The sequence below is a fragment of the Caenorhabditis remanei genome, chromosome X (assembly GCF_010183535.1).
Source record: "Caenorhabditis remanei strain PX506 chromosome X, whole genome shotgun sequence".
NCBI classification, from domain to species: Eukaryota; Metazoa; Nematoda; class Chromadorea; order Rhabditida; family Rhabditidae; genus Caenorhabditis; species Caenorhabditis remanei.
Genome location: NC_071333.1, coordinates 19052633 through 19071900, shown reverse-complemented (window position 1 = coordinate 19071900; position 19268 = coordinate 19052633). Strand labels below are relative to the sequence as shown.

The window sequence follows — 19268 nt, the reverse complement described above, 5'->3', positions numbered from 1 at the left end:
AACAAGGAAGCGAAAAAAACGGACCGTCTAATAAAAAAAGACCCCCCAAATAAACACGGGCCACCAAATGAACACGTACCCCTAATAGACACTAATGCGCAACACCACATATTTCCCGCCTTCCCATAGGGCAAGATGGGAGAACAGATTTGACGAACAATATATTTTTGAACGGGAAGAGATTAGCTATTGGGTTATTAGATATTGTTTTGAAGAACAAAACAAAAACAACAACTAAAAATGTAAAGCGGAAAGTCAGATAAAAATACGCATAGTTACAGTATGACAGAATTTTGAAATTTGGTTGTTACTCAACTCACTTTTTTTCAGTTTTCCATAAATTCGTCATTTGTTTGTTTCAACTTTATATCTCAAGGTAGTGCATTCAACATATAAATCCAATTCACAAAAAAATGAAGGCAAAACACAATATAAACTGAAATAAACTCAATTCAGTAGAATAAGACAAAGAACATTTTGATAAATCATTTAAAATCGTAATATGGGTTGAAAAATTTAGATTTGAGCGTCAGGTTCCGTTTCTTCAAGCATAGTGGAATAGAATTTGTCAAGAGTTCCGCGGATATCAGTTCGTTTAAGGTATTTTCGCATTCTGCGAGGAACTCCAATCCAACCATTAACCGGGTTCCGAACAACTCGCGCATTTTCTTGAATAATCATGGTTGTCTGAAAAATGAAACGACTTTTATCAGATAACAACTTAGCAAAGCTTACATTGAGTGTCTCCTCTACTTGTTTCGCCGTCAAATTCTGGAAAACGGTGTTCTCAACTGCTGGAGTTCCGTTTTTCATGTAAGACGCTACGGGAACTGGCTCTACCATTTGGGTTTTGGCTTCATTGCTGACAGAAGAGCACTCGGTGGCAATTTCCTCGATCACAGCGGAGTAGAACTTGTCGAGAATTCCGCGAATGCCAATTTGTTCATGATATTTTCTGATTTTACGAGACATTCCAATGCAGCCATGTACCATAGTCTGTTTGGCAGGCGGACTTTGTCGGCTAGTCGTTGTGGTCTGAAAAGCAAAGCAACTCTTTTTAGATAGAAAACTGGAAAAAACTTACCATGAAGGTTCCGCTAGTGCACGTTACTTGGTTCATCGTCAGATTCTGCGATAATGGGTTGGCTGATTCACTTTTTACTACTGTGCTGGTTGGCGAACTTCCATTAGAAGATTTCTCAAGCACAGCAGAATAGAATTTGTCGAGAGTTCCACGTTCCTCTGCACGTTGATAATACTTTCTGATTCTACAGGACATTACGTTGCAACCATTATTCAAACTTCCGACGGTTTTGATGACAGCAAGCTTGGTAGTAGAAGTCAACTGGAAATCAATCATATATGATGTTAGAATGAACAAATTAAAAATTTAAGTGTCACTTTCATGACGGACTCTTAAAAAACACACCACAGTCATATTCTTCGGGTCAGGCACTTGTGGGACTGTCTTGTTTCCTAAAGACAAGTCAGTGGTCATCACATTGGCGGTCTCAACCAGTGACTTGGCTTCCGCCTTTTCAGAAGTAGATGGCTGAATAGATTTTCTGATCTCCACTGTTTCGATTCGATTTCTTGTAGCAAGAGCATTGGTTGAAGAGTTTCTTCTGACGGTTCCCCCGTCGGCCGGCTTGATGCGCACTTTTGAGACTCCGAGCACTCTAATAAGCTTTGTGGATCCACTCATGTCAAAAAACATATAGACGTCTTCTGACTTTCTATCCATTTGAAAACACATCTGAGGTTTTGAAAAGTCGATATTATCACACCAGATTTGATCTGAATATGGAGTTGCTATATTATTATTTCAGATGTCGCTGTTTGTTACCTGACTCGTCGATCCAAAACGCCAGAATACTTTTGTTGTTCAGTTTGTTGGCAGCATCTAATTTGAAGTTCCAGTATCCCGGTTTCATTACCAATTTTGTCAAGTCCTCTGGCATTTCAGACAAGGGAAGAGTAGCTGGGTCAAAGGTGGTAACGCCTACAGTTAAACTCCCATCAGCCGGTGGAACAACTTCCATAATCTGAAAAAGTTTTTTCTTCAGCCGAACCCTGGGCCATATAATTCCTAATCAGTCGTTGATCATTTTTCGTTACGCGGTGAAAAATGATTATAAAAATATTATAAATTGCGAATACGCAGTGTAATTTCCTATCGGAAATGAAAAAACAACTTTGAGTACGATGTAAATGACTGAGAAAACGAGTTTGTATTCAAAATTCTTTTGGTATTCTTTTTTTGATCTGCTCTACATACTCAAGTTTCGGTTGTTTTACGTTTATACTATTTTGACTACATCATTTGTAATTTTGACGAAATGACTGATTGTTTTCGTCATTTACAACATTTTTTACTCTATCGATAATCTTTTTTTTTCCACTAGCCGACGTGAACAGAGTAAGTGACTATCCCTCTAAACTAATTCCGTTTTTTTACATTGACTAACATGGAATGTACTTCTGTTGCTACCCCTAAAGTACCGATTTTTTTTGCTCATTCAATGAGTTTTCCCGAGAGAAAATGACCCATAATGGGTTTTCCTGTGACGTGACCTCGTTTTTGAGAAATTGAGATTTTTCAAAAAATGCAATTTTTTCGAAAAAATTTTTTCATTAATTTTTTTCACTATTTTGCCGGATTGTTCAGTAAAGGGGCTTTGCACATAATTGTTGCAAATTTTATGTAGTTTTTGACAAAAATATGAAACTTATGAAAAAATAATTTTTTGATCCTGAAAAAGGTAAAAATGTGACACCCTCCAAAAAAAAAATGTTTTTTCGAGGACGGCAAAGGTGACATATATAAGGTAAGAAAGTACAACTCATCTGGATCATTTTCCTATATAGCACTATAGTCGCTTCCAGTCAAAAATTGAGGAAAAACTTGGTCTGAAACTTTTCATTTTTCGAAAAAATGTGACATGTCGGAAATGAGTTTGAATTTCTGACATTGAATAAGTTCCAATTAAAATCTTTTTAGAATAATGATTTTCAAAATCTGTTCCATAATTTTCAAATAAAAAAGTACATCCCTGTTGACATCATTTGTCATAACACTCGTTCAAATATTGCAAGTTTTTTCATGTTTTGGAAATTCAATTGCTCATAACTCCTCTAAAACTGAAGAAAACAGGCTCAAAAAAGGAGGACAACTTGAAAATGACTTGTGCTTCTCAAAAATCATAATTGGGCTGTTTTTCAAAAAATTATTTTTTTCGACTTTTGATAAGGGGGGACCACATGAAATTTTTTCCAGAAACTTGAAAAAAATTTTGTTTCGAAAATAAACAGAATCAATAGTTTTTAGCTTTTTTGTAGCTGAAAAACTAGTTTTGAATTGTTTTCGAAAAAAAAAATTTTCAAGTTTTTGGAAAAAATTTCATGTGGTACCCCCTTATCAAAAGTCGAAAAAAATAATTTTTCGAAAAACAGCCCAATTATGATTTTTGAGAAGCACTAGTCATTTTTAAGTTGTCCTGCGCTTTTGAGCCTGTTTTCTTTAGTTTTAGAGGAGTTATGAGCAATTGAATTTCCAAAACATGAAAAAACTTGCAATATTAGAACGAGTGTTATGATAAAAGAAGTCAACAGGGATGTACTTTTTTGTATGAAAATTATGGAACACAGTCTGACAATCATTATTCTGAAAAGATTTTAACTGGAACTTATTCAATGTCAGAAATTCAAACTCATTTCCGACATGTCACATTTTTTCGAAAAATGAAAATTTTCAGACCAAGTTTTTCCTCAATTTTTGACTGGAAGCGACTATAGTGCTATATAAAAAAATGATCCAGATAAGTTGTACTTTTTTACCTCATATATGTCACCTTTGCCGTCCTCGAAAAAAAAATTTTTTTTGGAGGGTGTAACATTTTTACCTTTTTCAGGACCAAAAAATTATTTTTTCATAAGTTTCATATTTTTGTCAAAAACTACATAAAATTTGCAACAATTATGTGCAAAGCCCCTTTTCTGAACAATCCGGCAAAATAATGAAAAAAATTAATGAAAAATTTTTTTCGAAAAAATTGCATTTTTTGAAAAATCTCAATTTCTCAAAAACAAGGTCACGTCACAGGAAAACCCATTATGGGTCATTTTCTCTCGGGAAAGCTCATCAAATGAGCAAAAAAAATCGGTACTTTAGGGGGGGCAACAGAAGTACATTCCATGTAAGAACGTAACTGGTGCAGAAACCGTTATCTGAAATCTCCCACTCACCCTGATCCATACTTTCTCATTATTCTTGATCGCTCTTTCAGTGAAGACGTATGCGCTTGTGTTGTTAGATTCATCTCGACAAGCAGTGACACAAGTTCTGTTTAGCAGGACGTTGTCGCCACAGACGGCGTGGAACCGGAGTGGTGTCATCTTATCCATTTTTCTTCGTTTCTGAGACATCGATAGCAGGGAATGAGGTTCAGATGAATCACTGAAAATTCAAATTTTCATGAAAGAGTTTTAAAGTCAGTGGAACTCACGTTTCTTCGTTTGGATTCTGATTCTGCTCATTGCTTGAATTTTCGACTTGCGCTGTAGGAACAGACACAGGAGTTTGAGCATCATCTTGGACCGAAGTCATTTTCTCTCGGACTAAAAATGACCTGTAAACAGGTTAACGTGTCTTAGCAATAAACTGTGAGAAAACAATAACAATGACGTGGCAGAAAAAAGAGACAACACACGCCGCCTGTGCGCACTGAGAGGGGTAGTCCGCAGTCACCTCGTCTCATTTGGTGTTTATGCACACAGAAGGGATGTAACGTGAAGAAAAAGGACACCTGTTCTTGTATTACCCATTCGCCGGTGGCTGACCGCTCGCTCAACGTTTAGCCCGGGGACCAGGTAGGGGGTCTCATTGCGATTACCGAATTTTTGAAAATATTTATGGATACGGTAGAGAGCCGCCGTAAATTAAAATTCGGCAACGATACCCATACCTCGTCTCGGTCCAAACTTTGAGAGAACGGTCAGCCACCGGCGGATGGGTAATATTGCATTGTGGTAGAAATAATTATAAGTTGAAGAACATAAGTTTTGATAGTTCAACTTCTTGACGTTTTTCATAAAGTATAAGTCATAAAGAATCCCTCATTTGCACTGAAAACTGCATGTGCCACATTCGTATAACAAGAATGGGAGAATGAAAAAAGTTTTCCTTATGTTTTAAGTAAAGATAAACGCGTATGACTTCTCGCTCTAGACGTAACCACCCTAACTATTAAGAAGCGACACATAGCTGCCAATACACATGTCTCCCATGTTGCCGCATTATGAAAGGGGAATCTGTCAGTTATATACGGCTTGGATTTATTTGAAGAATAGGCATTTACAATAGTCAAAATAGGTATTATCAAAATAAAAAAGCTCCGACATTTTTTCTCACGACAATTGCCGACTGAGCAAAATTACTACCGAGTGTGCATTCTGACGTGAGAAAAAATGTCGGAACTTTGTTGTTGCGACAATAGATAAAGAAAAAAACAAATAACATGAATTAGGGAAAATAGAACAACAATAACTTTAGAGAGAGATTCAATTGATTTGCGAGTATCTGTGTAAGAAGATTAGGATAATACATTTTATGGCGAATTGAGCTCTCCAAGTTATCCGGTTCACTTTCCTCTCCAATATTTCGGTCCGTAGGGAACTGGAATAAAACAATTGTTATCAATTCTACAAACTTACAAACCTACCCAATAGTTCTTCGCCAATGAAAATCGCCTTTGTGACAATATAATAAATTTGGTGGTTGTATTGCACGGCGTAAAGATTCTGATGTTCCTTTTCTGAAATTTTTTTTTGATAAGAGTACTTTCAAATATGAATAACTCACTATTGGGAGCATTGACGTATCTGAGCCAATTTGACGCGTTCTCGTCGGACGCATCGATCAAATATGGTCCGTCTTTGCCGTCCAATTCATAAGAATAACCTGGAGTTTTCATCTGGCTGCTGTCCTCCACTCTTTCCCCTTCATATGGCCCAAACATGTATCCTTTCGGAAGGAGTTTGCGGGCAAAAACTCCTTTTCCTGCTCCTTTGAGGGACGATGTTGCCACCTCAACGAATTCCTGCGGGACAGATCGCATTGCTCTTGATTCGTCTTCGGGTCCGTCTTCAATGGAGCCATTTGGAACGAGGTAAAGTGGGTGCCTGCGGCAAAACTTCCAATAGTATTTGGAGCAATGTGGACACCCTAAAAACAGAATAAAATTTATTTTGAAGCAAAGTTAGAGAGCTTCTCACATATGTCTGTCTCTTCGTTGTATTTGTTTGTAGGAATCGGTTTTCCGGTTTTTTGATATTCCTCATCTGAAATATAATTGTTTAATTGCCTACTCCGTTTTTATAGCGTGTTTCTAACATACCTGTGATCGGATGAATCTCTTGGTACTGATTCGACATGTCCTCTCTCTTGATAATTTTCAGCGAGCATGACTCAACGACGAGAAGGTAGTTGCTGTTAGTTGAATCTGACATTCTGAAATAATATTATATAAATATTTCATTAAGAAAAAACAAAAACTTTGAAAAGCGTTAACGAACGATATAACTCCATTTTTAAATGAATGATTGGCTATAAAATATCCAATTTATGAACACAGGATGAAGCAAAAAAGGGAGGAAAACAGGAGGGAACATATGCCAAAATTTTCGCAAAAAGCACAATTGGGCAAAGTAGCATAACAGTCGTAAAAAAGTGTAATATCTGGACAGTGACTTTGTCGCATTCGCAAATAGAGAAGGATTGTTGAGACACATGAAATGAACATCTGCCAAAACATAATTTTATGAATGAGTACAGTTTTTCAACCATCCGTGACGCATTGTTTAGGCGGAATTTTTTGCTAATGACCGCCACCAGTTACCTTGCAATAAGAGAAATTGGAAACGTATGCATATAGACTTTGAAGAAAAAAAGAACCAAGTTGGTTCACGCAGCTTGACCGCTGCTTAACCCTCAGTTTCGATACAAAATTTTTTGACTACTTGGCGGTGTCTTTCACGGGAAAATCTGATATGAAGGGTGTTTCGAAAATTTGCGTTCTGGTGTCGAGTGACCTTTTTAGAGTGTCTTTCTATTTTCAAATCATGTCTTTTGCTTTTTCTTCTATAACAGGAGTGGTTCAAGTAAAGGGGTCCTTCTTCGTCGAAAAGATAACAAAGCAACAAAAAATTTCATTTATTTCAAATTCAACAGGTAAATTATAATAAACAAATAAAATCATTAGAGCGATAAATGATATAAAAACGTGAACCGTGGCTTCTGTGTTGAAACACCAAATTGAGTCATGAAGAAACAATTGATATGAAAATAGGAAGCGGAGGGAGAGATAAAATAACAGGACAGTTTGAGAGGTGAGAATTGAAATTTTGATATGGCATCGGATAAACCGAGATTCAAAACGGGAAGAGGGGACCTATGAGATGCAGAAGAAACAAAATTAGAGCAAGATAATACAGAAACAAAGAAAATGGTTTCCGAGGTGCTGAGAAACCAAATTGAGTTATGAAGTGACAATTGATATGAAAATTTGGATCGGTGGCTGGGATATGAAAACAGGATAATTTTAGAGGTCAGAATTGAGAATTTGATGTAGCATCGGGAAAACCGAGAGTCAAAATGGAGACCTATGAGATGAAAGAATATTAGAGCAAGATGATACAAAAACCAAAAGAAATGGTTTCTGAGGTGCTGAGATACCAAACTGAGTCATGAAGAGACAATTGAGATGAAGATCGGGAGGAGACGGGGGAATAAGTGGAAAGAATAGTTGTCAGAATCGAGATTTTGAAATGGCATCCGGAAAACCGAGATTTAAGAAGGACCTATGAGATGCGGAAAGAAAATGAGAGAGGGAGAGAGATAACATAACAAATCTGATTAAAAACTTTAGCACAGCAATTAGGTAAAATTAAGTTATTTAGGACGTCAATCATAAGCAGGAGCCGGATGAGCAAAATTACTGCGGCGGTGAGACTGATCGAGATTAGATAGGAAGACTCATATAAGGACCTGAAACAAAATCTGATATGTTTAGTTATTATAATTAGGAGTAACTTACGGAAATGATGATTTGGCAGTGACCAGTTAGCAGGGAGAGCGACCATTTTAGTATTTGTCAGATGAACTAAAAAACAAAACAAAACGATTTAATATAACTGTATTTTGATCTCTTACTTGTCGTGATCAGCCGAGGGACTTGCCATGTTCCACCTGCGATTCGCTTCCGCCACTCTCTGTTTTCTTTCCTCTTCTTTCTTCATCTTCCATTCCTCTCCTTCATTTTTTTTGCGTTCCTCTTCCTCTTTTTTCCTGGCCTGCATCTCATCAAATGTTTTCAAATTTCTGAGATGATTGGCCACTGTCGGGCCATAGCAATCAGCTTCATACTGTAGGATGGTCCTTCGTTTCTCTTCTGCCTTCTCTCTTTCATAGAGCTCTCTTTCGTATTGCCGGTCGGCCTCCCATTCGGAATAACGACTGAAACCTAGACCATATTTTTGAGAAGCAGAAAATTGACACAAACCTATCAATTTTGTGACAAAGATCGTCGTAGTCAATTCCTGGGACTTCTTTTCCCAGGAGAAGATGCATTCCTTCCTTCTTTTTGGCTTGACGCTCTGCCTCCATTTTTTGCATTTTCATTCTTTCCGCCTCCTTTTTTTCGGCTTCTCTTCTCTCCTCTTCCATTTTCAATTGTTTCATTTTCTCCTCATTTGCCTTCTGGCGCTCTTCGCGTCTTCTTTTCTTCTCCTCCTCACTAAAAATGCTGAAGTTGTACTTCTGGTTCGGTTTTTGGAGGTACGGTGGAAGGTTGTAGACCCGAGGGTAGGTCCTCTTGATCTTCACCACAGGAGCTTTTTCTTGCTCGGTGGATTCAGAAACGCTCAGGAACGGTTTTAGAAACTCAGGAAAGTGAACGTCATGAGCTCTATAAAATAGAAAATTATAATTGTTCAATTTCTATGATCTTAAAGTGCTACCCTAATCACAACAGACTGAATCAAAACTGGTTCAAGCCAGAACTTGGCCCGAAAGAGAACCGTTTGTATCTATAATTATGGTTCCTCATTTCTTAGCAATTTTGTATCAATTTTTATTTGGAATGCTCTGACCAGGCTGGTCTAATTTGAGCGGTTCTCGTTTGTGCGGTTCTCAATATTGTTAGTTTTCACTCTAAGAGAGTTTTGGTGCGAGCCGGTTCAGATTCGGGAGATCTTTGACAGGGGTAACACCTATCACCTAATCATTCACAAAACTTACTTTTTCATAGTCTTCTCTGGAGATGGTGTACGAGATGCAGAAGATACATTCGAAGAAGGTGAAGACGGCGATGGTGAAGTAGGAAGATTCACACGATCGGTGTTCTTTCTGTAAATGACATTAATTATATATGAAATAACGACAGGTGTTGGTGACATTGGCTCTATTCCAGTTTAGATATCCTTTAAAAACTAGAACGTCCCAAATAACTCTTAGTCGTCCCTTAGAACACTTAGACGTCTATTAAAACATTTAAACGTCCCAAAAATATTTAGACGTCCCTGCTACACTTAAAGTCACCGAAAGGGTTCAAGAGACGTCTTAATGTTTTTGGGACGTCTAAACATTTTTTAGCATATTTGAAACCCCAAAAGACGTTTAAATGTTTTAAGGGACGTCTAAGTATTTTTTGGGACGTTCAAGTTTTAAAAGGACATCTTAACTGGAATAGAGCCGTGATATTTTGTTGTGAAACTCACGTCTTCTTGAGCTTGAAGAAATTTTTAGTCCAAGAAACTTTGCGGGGAACGGAGGGGGGCTTTGAACGCGACAATGTTGAAGAGGTGAGATTTAAACGATCGGCCTTTTTTCTGCAAATGATGAAATATTATAATAAAGTACGAACAGAAAAACACGTTGATTTCGAGAGCTTTGAAAATGCTCTTTTTTGCACTGAAAAGCCACAAAAAAGCGAATAACTTTTTTCCCAAAATCGTTAAGCAAAATCAGAATACAGATTTCAAATCAGCGCGAAATTTCCGTTTTCATAATATATTTTTCGAGCTGTAAGTCCATCTCAAAAAGTGTTGATGCGGGCCAGTTCAGATTCTGGAAAGTTTCTCAAGGGGTAACACCTATCAGTTTAATTTTTTCCTGAATCGTTCACAAAACTTACTTTTTCATAGTTTTCTCTGGAGTTGGTGTGCGAGATGGAGAAGATCCAGCAGAAGAAGATAAAGCCGAAGGAGATGAAGACGACAATGGTGAAGTGGCGAGATTGAAGCAATTGGTTTTCTTTCTGTAAATGATGAAATATTTGTTTGGAATAACACCAGGTGTTGGTGATATTTTGTTGTGAAACTCACATTTTCTCGAGCTTGAAGAAATTTTTAGTCCATGAAACTTTCCGGGGATTCGATGCCGGCTTTGAACGCGAATCAGTCGACCAGTCCTCCCATGGCACTTTTCTGAGCAATATACAAAACGTTGTAAATTTCTGGAGAAGCTATTAAAATTACCTCAAAACCTTTCCTCCAAACTTGATGACGAGAGTTGGCTTCTTTCCACTCATTCTTCCTGACGTAGCAAGTCTGCAAGAGAAATGAGTAGTACGTGTGAAAAATAATAGTTTATAATAAACAGGACGGAGGATTATAAACAATTAGCGGTGGGTGTGACCTTTGTTGCGGTGAGCGGCTGGTTGCAAAGACAAGGAAGGAATGGTTCGGGTCTCGATTACCTCGGCTCGTGCCAAAATGTATATAATCTCTAAAAAACTGTACGCACTAAAAAATGTTTATTATAATAAATGGCTGGCTATTACTCTCAATGAAGGTCACGTAAAAGAGAGTGGTCAAATACAAAAATTTGTTACCGAGTTTGATACACATACACTATGAGAATCGACATTTCTGGTGTAGAATTGACACCCAGTGGAAGATAGCTGGGAGGAAAGTGAAAATCTTTAGAAATGAGAAAATGAGAGTAGTTTAATAACATTGAGTAAAGATCCTCACGCAATCCGTTTCCAATATAATCTATTGGGGACACAGCTGAGAAATCACGGAAAAAAAACACTAAAAAATCTATTGTTTCTGTAAATGATAAAATGTGTGTAAATTAACGACAGGGGTCGATGGTTTAAGCTACCGTAAAAACTGTATCAGAGCGACACCTTTAATAGAACGACACCTCTAATAGAACGACAGCAAAAACCTGTTCGAAAAATAGAGCGACATGTCGCTCTAATACAGTTTCTACGGTATTTCAGATCAGTGGGTGTTCTAATTCAAGCGGTTCTTGTTCCGGGTGTTTCCATTCTCGATAACTCTTATTTTCGGTTTATCTTTTGTTGGGAAACTCACGTTTTCTTGAGCTTGAAGAAATTTTTTGTCCAAGAAACCTTGCGGGGAGCAGATGCGGTCTTTGAACGCGAATCAGTCGACCAGTCTTCCCATGGAACTTTTCTGAATATCATACAAAACGTTGTAAATTTCTGGAGAAGCTATTAAAATTACCTCAAAACCTTTCCTCCAAACTTGATGACGAGAGTTGGCTTCTGTCTACTCATTTTTCCTGACGTAGCAAGTCTGCAAGAGCAAAAAGTAGTACGTATGAAAAAATGATAGTTTATAATATACAGGACGAGGGATCATAAACAATTTGGGGTGTAACCTTTGCTGCGGTGGCCGGCTGGTTGCAAAGGAAGGAAGAAATTGTATTGGTGTCGATTACCACGGCTCGTGCCAGAATGTTATAATCTCTAGAACTGTACGTACTGAGAAATGTTTATTTCTAATGATGGCAATGGCTGGCTACCACTCTTGATGAAAAGCACGTACAAGAGAGAGGTAAACTGCAAATTCTGGTAAATCGCTGACACCGAATGGAAATAGCTGGGAGAACAGCGAAAAATTTTTTTGAATGAGAAATTGGCGGTAGGTTGATAAAAATGAAGAACGACCCTTATACAATATGTTTTCAAAAAAATCTACTTTTTGAGGACACATCTGAGAAACCCCGAACAAAAACATAGAACTACAGTAAGACATTTTCAAATGATGGAGAAAAATCAAAGTTGAAGGGTTGGGGGACTACTGTAGGAACTGAAAAATGTTGATTCTAATGAATACCCGGCAATCACTCTTAATGAAGTGCACGTAAAAAAGAGAGGTCAACTACAAAAATGAGCTATCGAGTTTGATATACATACACTATGAGAATTAGCAGTTTTGGTCAACTATTGACAGATTCCTATCCTCTCGAACTTGATCCAACAGAAATTTAGAAAAATAAGTTTCACCGTGACGCTTCAGGTTTAACCCACCCACTCTATAAAATCTCGGATGACAAATGGTCACCGTTATACAACCTTCACATTTCCTCACTCACTTTTTGATGAAACTTTTCTTTCATCTTATCCAACATGTAGCTTAACCCATTTAAAGTTGTTCGCAACTTCAACTCGTACCGGAGGGGGGGTCCCTGGGACAGTCACCGAGCCTGCCCTCGTAAAATTTCTCGCGCGGCGGCGATTGCATATAAATGAGCGCTTAGGTCACAATGAAAAACAGATCTTAAAAGTGATAGGCGGTTCATCAAAAACAATAAGCGACAAATATGTAGCAGAACGAGCCCAATCGGGTCGAATTATAAAACTTAAAGTGTAATGTTTCATCTAATCAAACTACTATACTCAATTCATTATTGTTATTGAATGGCGCGAATAGTTTTGCAACCAGATTCACGTGTTCATGTAGATGGGAAAATGAGAAATTTTGAAATCGCCGTAACAACAGGTGCCTAGCGGCTTAACATAAAGGGAAACGACCGTCAAAACTTTGAGAAAATGAGAATGTTTATATTTCTTCCGAAAAAGACAGGAAAATATTCGTATGAAAAGAAAAATGAAGGAATAGTTGGTTAGATTCAAATAATGTCTCTTACTCAATATCTTTTTCAGCGATTCTTTAATAAACGGAAATTAGAATCAAGCCCAGCCAGAGGAAAAGAGAAAAGGCGAAAGCCCATCGATCAAGCAGGCAGAAATAAGAAAAATCACAACCGATAGATTGATGGACATGTAGACGAACGCTCGAACCAACTCTTATGCAAATAGTGGCGCGGGGCCACAGTGCATTTGGCACCACGCCACTCATGTCACTGTATTGATTTATTAGGCGGAGAGGGGGGCAATGAAACAAAGGAAGACGAGAAGGAAGAGGGAAACCGTTCGAAAACATTTGTTTTTGATGTGTCGAGCATGAGAGTGAAATATGGAAATGAGAATTGTCGTAATGAGTCAAAAATTATATATAGTTGAGCGTATGAAATAACTAGACAATAAAAAATCTGATTACTTGAGCTAGCTGTCTATGTCTTGTCCCCAGACATTGTTAATCTTTGCATATCATAATTGGGTGATTTTGCGATGCCAGTGCTCAAAGAGACTAAGATAATGATTTTAAGGTTTTTGATATTTGAAAGTTTGTCATGTTTGAAAGAAGGGGATAGCTTATTTAAAGAAGTGATATACCTCCTTGGTTTTGTTGAAACATTAGAAAAGTTTGGACCGGCAGGAACACAAGATCGGTATATTGAATGATCATGAACACTTTTTTTGTAGTGAGATGGAATTTAGAACTTATAGTTTCACCCTTTGCTGAAAATGTAGGCAAAGATGACACCTGTTTTGTAGCTTTCTGACAGGTCTAGTGTTAGCTTATTTGACACATAATTTCATCGTTTTTATGTTATTTTTTCTGTAAATAAAGTAAGTATAAAAATTGTTCCAGAAGAGTATACTCGTTTCATATAGAGTACTGCTCAAAACGTTCTCAATTTTGCCTGTTTTCAGTGGAAAATGAACCACTGTGAAAATGTATTTCGGTGTCGCCTGATTAGTCGACAAATTTTATTTTATATGTGTTGGACAGAGCAAAAATATAACATAATTTTTGTGGTAGACCAATTTTTTTGTAGGGACGCTACCATAAAAGTCACTGTTAATCAAAGTCATTTCTCTCTGAAACCGACTAAAGTTAGTGAATATGTGAAATTAGCGAAGTTTTGGAGCTTTCACTTTGACAACCTGTAATTTTCAAGTTAGTGCCTCTACGCAAAAAACGTGGACAGTAAAAATTATGTCCTTTTCGTTCTGTTCAGTCCGCACAGAATTGAGTTTATTGGACAATCAGGTGAAACCGAAATATGTACACTATTAAACTAAATGTAAGTCATTTTCCATTGTAAACAGCTAATGTTGATAACAGTCAAACACAATTATTTCTTAGATAATAAGAGTTCGGAATAACTTTACTATGACCTGCTATCAGTCTGTTCCTGAAACTTTCCAATTGCTTTATTTTCTTTTTGCACCATTTTCTGATTGAACCTTCCCCCATCCAGTTTCTTTCTGATTAACATCTCAAACAAGTTTTTTGGGTGTCTTCCCAACATTTCATACTTTTCGTTCTCTGTCAAGATAGTTTCTTTATCCTTTCAATCACGGTTTCAACAAATGTTTTTTTTCAACCAATGAATTAAAAATATGAATATTCCATCTTGATGACTGGTACAACGTGTGAAACGGAACGTTAATCTTTTTCTGTGACCATGAAGGCGTATCGTAGTCCGTTACAATATTTTCATAGCATTATGTATGCGTTTTCGGCAAGATTTTTTTCATACTTCAAGATTTTTTTAATTTGGCGCTCAACCCGCTGAAAGCGAGCACAGAAATGTTCGGTCAGTGAAATGGTCAAAAAAAAATTGGCCGCGGTGGCCTAGAAACTCGACTTTGGCTGCGTTGACTTTTTAAATTTTGACGGTATTTTTGATCATTTTTGTTGTATTCTTCAATAAATTTTACACAACACGATAAATATTGATTGAAAAACGCTTAAAACTATCGAAAATAACGCCAGGAATGACAAAATACTGAAAAAAACACACTTTACTGAAGTGAAATTTCTAGAAGATTCCCACTGGCCAAACTTTTCGAATTGAGAATTCTCAAAGTATGGAAATGATCTCACAGAAACGAATACATTACGACATGAAAATATTATAACTGACCACAATCAGGGCTGGGCAAATTATTTGACCACGTTTTCAGTTCACCGTGATCGCACAACTTTGTTCACTGAATTGAGTCACCTAATGTAAGAATTGGTAATTAAAAGCAGCCGAGAAAGTTTTGAACAGATTGGTTAACTTTTACGAAAGATATCAAACATTCAAAACAAGAATTCAAATAATTTGCTCAGCCCTGACCGCAATCGCCTTTTACGTGTTTTTTTCTTCAGGTCCGCATTGTTTTGGATAACAAGATTGGAAAAGAAATGCAGTTCAGAGAAACGGAATTCCACAACAACCGCAATTGTCTTGCTCTTTGATAAAACATGTGAGATTAGTGTTTTTTAACGGGATGTTCTTTGCCAAACCTTTCCTTTCCATATATCACACAATCTATTGTGAATCAAAGATTATAAAAAGTTTTTTAATTGTATTTTGTGATTTCGCATTCACTTCATGTATATTTTCTTTATTTTCATTCAAAAAAAGTATGGTAAGCATTTTCAAATTTCGGTTACAACACGGCTATAAATTCGGAAAAAACTTTCGGTAGATATTAGTGATTCAATCGTTTTCTACATATACAAAAAAGAAAAACGTGACTTCTACCAGTCGTTAATAGATTTAGCCTGGTTGGACAAGCTTCCATCTTTCAACATCGTCGGGCTGTTTGCAGTGTAGAATTGGGAGAACCATCTGAATGCACATTTTTTGTTTAATAATAGTTGTCCAAAAATATTACCTTCTATGCTTTTGAATCGGGCCGTCATTCTTAACCAGGAGTGGCGATTTGATGTATTTTTTGTTAGACCAAACAAACACATCCCGTTCAAACTGCATAGACTCCACTGTCATGAAGAATTTTACGAAGAACCAAGGAATATTGGAGAAGATTCTGAAGCGAACTCTCTGAAGCAGTGGCTCTTCAGGAGTGACTGTTTGGAACACGACACCTTTTCCCCAGAAGCCAAAGTCAAAGATCATATGGACAATGCCAGGGCCATGCTGAAAACAAGTAATACATATTCCATGAAATAATTTTTGTATTATGTACCTGCTCGGCAATAAGCTTGCTGCCAGTCAACGGTAATCTGTATCCCCAGAGAGTCATGTACTGGTTTAGGTGCATCACACCACAATGCTTATCAGCTTCCGACTTTACTTCCCACTTCCCATCCCATACATGTTGAACAGCTGGTTGCGGATCCGAGAGGTCTGTTTTCACAATATTTGATCCTTCAGTAATAGCCGGTGCTGATTTATGAAGATAGTTCAGGTGAGCAATGTCTGCTCCATTTTCCGGGATCTCTTGGATATGACACATCACTTCATGCTCAGTTCTTCCTCCCAAATGCCAAATACCATCGGTGATTTGTGGAATCTCGGGGATCTCCCATTCTGGTGCAGCTCCATCACAATGGTACCATAAGTAAATGCTATTGTTCCTTTCAATACATGGCCAAGTTGTTACTTTGGCTTGTTCCGGAATTCTACCCTCGTCATACGGTACCTCCACACATTTTCCTGTTTCTGCACTGAAGATCCAGCCATGGAATGGACATTGAATGCAGTTGTCTCGTACTACCTGATATATCGTAACCCAGAAACTAAAACATGACTACATGATGTCTCACCCGTCCTCCGATATTGAAGTTTGCCCCGATGTGAGGGCAATATGAGTCTGTGATGTAGACGGCGCCCGATTCCGATCTTATCAGCGAGAGGAATTGGCCTGCAGAAAAAAGAAATAGATAGCGTGTCATGTAGTGTGGAGTGTAGCATATATACTTTGACTCGTCTACTGAACGTACCGACCTTTATAATGGCACTCAAAAATCATTCCAAAAAAACGAATTGGAATCATGTGATCCTAATTTTAAGGGTTCTTATCAGTAGTTTTTTCTGTTAGAAAATTTGACTCGTGGCACTGATAAGAACCGTACAATTTGAGGAAATAAAATTTGAAAAAAAAACTACTGAAGCAGAAACCACAGAATTGCGGAGATAATTGTGTCCAAAAAGTTATTCATTTTTTCAGTTTTATCTGATCTCCAATCGAATTCTTATCTTGAAAAGAATCTTCACCTATTACGTACGAAACATATATTGAACTAATTAGGGAAGATCATGGAATCAGTTTGGGGTTATGAGACGTGGCCTTTATATTTGGAATGCTGAAAAAAGCTAATTTCAAATATATTTTTAGTTTTTGCCCTCGAGGCATAGTATTCGAGAAAAACAGGGTCAAAGTTTGGTAATATAGAATATATATGGGTCCAATCAAATCCCAAAACTCCAAACTGATTTCATGATCTTCCCTAGTAAAACCAGTTAGTACAAACTTTCTTGTGAAATAATATATCTGTCAAGACACATGTGTCGGAGAAAAAAAACAGAAAGAAACATAGGAACGCGTGATTTTCACATGACACTCAGGCAGCCTGAGTGAATTGTTAAGCAGAAATAATACTTTCCAGTAGCTAATATCAGTTATCACATTCTGGAGTTTGTCACAGAGTGACAAGGAAACAGTCAAAAACTTCAAAACACTATTTTACTCACACACTCAGTTTTCCAAGTTTCTAACGAGCCGCCTGCTACAAATCATCTAAATCTGACTAATCCCAAGTCAACCTAAAAAAAACTAACCTAAAACCGTAATCTCCATAATTTGGTTTTTAGCCAACTTCTCCGATTCACAAACACAATACCACCCATTTGGAAACACTGGAGGCATCTCTCCAACACGCCTCAACAGCTTGAGCCTTTCCAGTTGACGCTCCCGGTAGAATCCAGTCAGCTGAAAGACATCACCTCATTAGTAGTCAACCAACACTCTCATTCTACCTCTGGTTTTCCAAAGAACAGCCCGACATCGCCAAGTCTTCTGATTCGATTCAATGGCTTCACAGTTATGTGAATAGCATAGAGAATCGCAAGAGTTGCGAGAACAGAAACGGGATGAGCCAAGAAAAACTCCCAAAATTGTTCTATTATCATTATTGCTGCTGGAAAACTTAAATTGAAAAATGTTGAGAAAAGGAGAGAACGTGAGGGAAGCACGAAATTGTGAAGAATGAAAAAACTATGCCATATAATTATCAGGAGTACTCAGGAGTTGTGTTATCAGTCAGCATTGAAACTCTCTGAAGATCAGAGTATGATGCCATCGGGAACCGGAACAAAAAAAAACAGAGAAAGACAGAAAAAACAATTGGATTGCAGTTTCGTGTTCTTGCACTACTAAACTACTCGAAAAGTTTCTATTTTGCATCATTTTGGTTACAAACAAGCCATTTTGGTCATAAAAAATTTGGATTGATGACATAAAATTAGAAATCTAGCAAAATCATTTATACCCGGGTTGAAAGCTCATTTCACTCTGAAATAAACTATATTTCTGACTTTCCACATTCCAAACAATCGTATAGTTTAAAAAAATGAAAAACCGTCAATCGCGTACTTATCAGTGAATCAACCGTGATTTGTAGGCACTGACACAGTTGCCTTCACCTAGAAAAAGTGCCTATTACACGTAGGAGTGTGGTCATAAAAGTAATTGAAAAGATACTGATAAGAATTGATATAAAAATTAGAAAAAGAATAAATAAAAATACCTTGGTAGTTAATCATCCGTTGACTTGAAAGTTATCATGGCCTTGGAACTTGACTGTAGGCTATGGCTATCAGGGATGTGCGGTAAAAAATTTTCGGAATTTCATTTGCACAGGGATAGAGGAATTATATTTTGGGACAAGGGATTATATGAATTACGTCAAATTTAAAATGCATCGAGTGTAAAATAAGGATTAATCGAAAACTAATCTTTTATGGCTATTCTTTATTTATGAACATGTATCTCTGAGAAAGGTAAATGTCTAAAATTAGAAACAGCCCTGAACAGACCATAAATCAAAAAAATTAACATTTGGTTAAAAATAATATAATTTATTTCCGGATGTCTATCAATGGGTAAACATATCCTTGAGATCGGGGGAAAGGAAGAGGAGTCAAAAATTGAACTTCGAGGTAAGCAGGTTGTTATAAAGGGACAATGGAATGGTGGAAAGTAAGAGCAGCAAGGAAAACTGGGGATGTAAAAATTGAGAATTGAGCCTGAGAATCGCATGTTGAAAAACCTCAATCGGTGATCTACTCATTGACGGTGTTGACGAAT

General features: G+C 37.3%; 3 protein-coding genes across 3 annotated transcripts; all 3 read right to left on the bottom strand.

The window, feature by feature from the left end:
- Nucleotides 1-516: 516 nt before the first annotated feature.
- GCK72_025849 (uncharacterized protein) lies at nt 517-4606 on the bottom strand (the record flags this gene model as incomplete). Its single annotated transcript, XM_053736515.1, has 7 exons — nt 517-687; nt 736-1035; nt 1085-1345; nt 1430-1797; nt 1847-2045; nt 4246-4456; nt 4506-4606. The coding sequence occupies 7 exons, from the start codon at nt 4604-4606 to the stop codon at nt 517-519; spliced, it is 1611 nt and encodes a 536-aa protein (XP_053580081.1).
- Nucleotides 4607-5639: 1033 nt separating this feature from the next.
- Nucleotides 5640-11585, bottom strand: GCK72_025848 (uncharacterized protein; the record flags this gene model as incomplete). The annotated part of the gene is made up of 13 exons (XM_053736514.1): nt 5640-5674; nt 5721-5813; nt 5861-6223; nt 6274-6339; nt 6396-6508; nt 8210-8512; nt 8559-8963; nt 9296-9403; nt 10191-10313; nt 10381-10482; nt 10534-10605; nt 11380-11481; nt 11533-11585. 13 exons carry the CDS (start codon nt 11583-11585, stop codon nt 5640-5642), a joined length of 1938 nt encoding a protein of 645 aa, XP_053580080.1.
- Nucleotides 11586-15696: 4111 nt separating this feature from the next.
- GCK72_025847 (uncharacterized protein) lies at nt 15697-18091 on the bottom strand (the record flags this gene model as incomplete). The annotated part of the gene is made up of 6 exons (XM_003105546.2): nt 15697-15787; nt 15834-16096; nt 16146-16676; nt 16726-16823; nt 17741-17891; nt 17939-18091. 6 exons carry the CDS (start codon nt 18089-18091, stop codon nt 15697-15699), a joined length of 1287 nt encoding a protein of 428 aa, XP_003105594.2.
- Nucleotides 18092-19268: the final 1177 nt, after the last annotated feature.